Raw genomic sequence first — 2,208 nt, 5'->3', positions numbered from 1 at the left:
GAGCCTAAATAATAGTAATAATAATAACCAACAGAAAACACCTATAAAGTAATGAATTCTTATGATAAACTTTATCTCAACTACTCTTACAAACTAATTCATAATATTGTTTTTTTCCTTGAAACCAGTACACATAAGTTTATTATGATGGATTACACAATTGTAATACTAGGAATAACTTAAACTAGACGGTCTATATGTACTAACTTAAACGAAAAGGTTAAAAACGGGAAGTATCCTCTATTTCACCCTCACAGGTGGAATATTTTCTTCAAATTTAAGTTAAATTGAGATACAACCTATTAAAAAAGTCGCCGTAGTCGCACGTTTTATTTCAATTCAGATAATTGTTAATGTACGGTGACTACGGCGTTTTAATTAAAAGAACTTATATTTATTTCTTTTGTGAATAGGTATTTACAAAATCTTTGTAATTTTTTTCTTTTTCTCTACTTTGGTTTTCTTGATACTTGTTTGTTCTGTAAGCCAGACATTACTAGGTAACATTTCAATGTATATTCACATATCGTATTTGATTGTTTTTATATAATATTTTTAAGCCCAAATATTCATTCTACTATAATATTTTTATTTCTTGGTGTTGTAGTTGATCTATCATTATACAAAGAGGAAAGCCAGCTGAAAAAGAAACGTCGACCAAGTAAGAGAAAAGCTTCGTCGCCGTTAAGATCACCTGCAAAATTGTCGTCTGCTGGAGTGGATAAGAAGTTGCCTGAAACTCCAAAAGTAAAAAAGAAGGCTCAGGCTACTGCTAAAAAAGTAACCAGAAAACAACAGCAACAAACTGCTGCGGCGGTGGAAAGGAAGGCAACCGGTACGGCCACATCTACGACGAAAAGAGTCCCGTCCACGAGCGGAGGCCGAGCTGAGAGGGCTAAAAGACGATTGCACGAGACAGCGAGTGTTTCTAAATCAGCTGCTTCCACTCCTGTCGACTCCAAGAAGGCCAAGGTATTGGCTAAAATGGCGAAGAAGAGGACTGGCGTGTCTGTACCAGTTACTAAAGTTTCAAAAGCAGGTTAGTCCATTTGGAATAAAAATATTCTTTAAAATGTAAAATAACGACCCAACATAAATCATTTTATCCAGTACAAATTATACTACTAATCGGGAAATATTTACATAAACATTGAAGTGAAAGTAATTAATATTAAATAGTTTTCGATGAGTGGATGTAGTTAAAAATTAATCTTTTATCTGCGACGTTTGTTTTGGTTAATCATTTTATTAAAAAGAAGTGTTTTGCTGAAGCGTACTCACACTCGCCTTGTAACTAAGTGGACTCGGATTCAATTCTCCAGTGTTTCGTGAGCACAAAGCACAGTGAAATTACTTAAAATGATTAAAATTAATGTAAAGGGACCATTTAAAAGCAATTTCGTTAATGTTTCTCAGAGAACCAACAGTTAAATTTTTAAATACCAAAACATTTTTTCTTACAGCTGTCAAAACGTCAAAAGCTGCCGTTTCAAAAGGTCAGAAGCAACCTCCTCCTAAGCAGGCGTTGCAGCCTCAGCAGCAAGTGAGAAAATCAAGGCGGGGCCGAAAATAAAACGAATAAGAATTTNCTTTCACACTGTTGTTTTTTATCTTATTTTATTTTTATACTCTATAATGATAGAAAAAGTGGGAATTACAAATAAAATTAGGGAGATGGAAAAAAAGAAGTAAGAGATATTGCGAATGTGTGTATGTGTGCTTAATTGCGTGTTCGAGTGATATGAAATGAGAGAACGATCCGCCCTCCGAATACGAAAACGATTGAAAAGTATATAAAATGCGGGAATTATTTCTTCTCTTCTCAAATTCAGAGCAAATTATATGTCCGCTATATTGTTTGATCCCTATAATAATTGATTATTGCAGATTTTTGAGCAATTTCAATTTCAGTATTTATTATTTTATATACATTTTAAATGATTAATTATGTAGGTGTATATTATTATTAATTATTATTCGTACTTTATGTAAGTGGGTGTGGATTGTATTGGAAATTGACACCTGCAGGAGCACAGTTGTGTGGCAATAATTTTTTGTTAGAATAAATAAAATGGTCTTATTTTATCCATTAAAAATGACATCGAAAAATATGTAATTTACTTTGTAAGAAAAGTTACTATTGGAAACGTTTTGAAAATTGACAGAAAAAACGGTAATTTTGAAATTAGACTTAAGCCAGCAAAGTAA

General features: G+C 32.6%; 2 protein-coding genes across 2 annotated transcripts in view; both read left to right on the top strand.

Moving 5' to 3' along the window:
* Positions 1 to 1,582, top strand: part of LOC112904544 (serine/threonine-protein kinase PRP4 homolog) — a 3,910-nt gene extending 2,328 nt beyond the window's left edge. Inside the window, exons 4-5 of the mRNA XM_025974752.1 lie at positions 608 to 1,039; positions 1,464 to 1,582. Coding sequence (XP_025830537.1) covers positions 608 to 1,039; positions 1,464 to 1,573 — 542 coding nt within the window. The 3' untranslated portion in view covers positions 1,574 to 1,582. The remainder of the gene's footprint in view (positions 1 to 607; positions 1,040 to 1,463) is intronic.
* LOC108742654 (muscle M-line assembly protein unc-89) overlaps positions 1 to 2,202 on the top strand; it is a gene marked incomplete in the record, with an annotated part of 13,645 nt that extends 11,443 nt beyond the window's left edge. Inside the window, 1 exon segment of the mRNA XM_025974756.1 lies at positions 1,590 to 2,202.
* Positions 2,203 to 2,208: the final 6 nt, after the last annotated feature.

Source organism: Agrilus planipennis, unplaced genomic scaffold (genome assembly GCF_000699045.2).
Source record: "Agrilus planipennis isolate EAB-ADULT unplaced genomic scaffold, Apla_2.0 scaffold173, whole genome shotgun sequence".
In the NCBI taxonomy this organism is placed as follows: domain Eukaryota; kingdom Metazoa; phylum Arthropoda; class Insecta; order Coleoptera; family Buprestidae; genus Agrilus; species Agrilus planipennis.
This window is presented reverse-complemented; position numbering and strand designations above follow the sequence as displayed.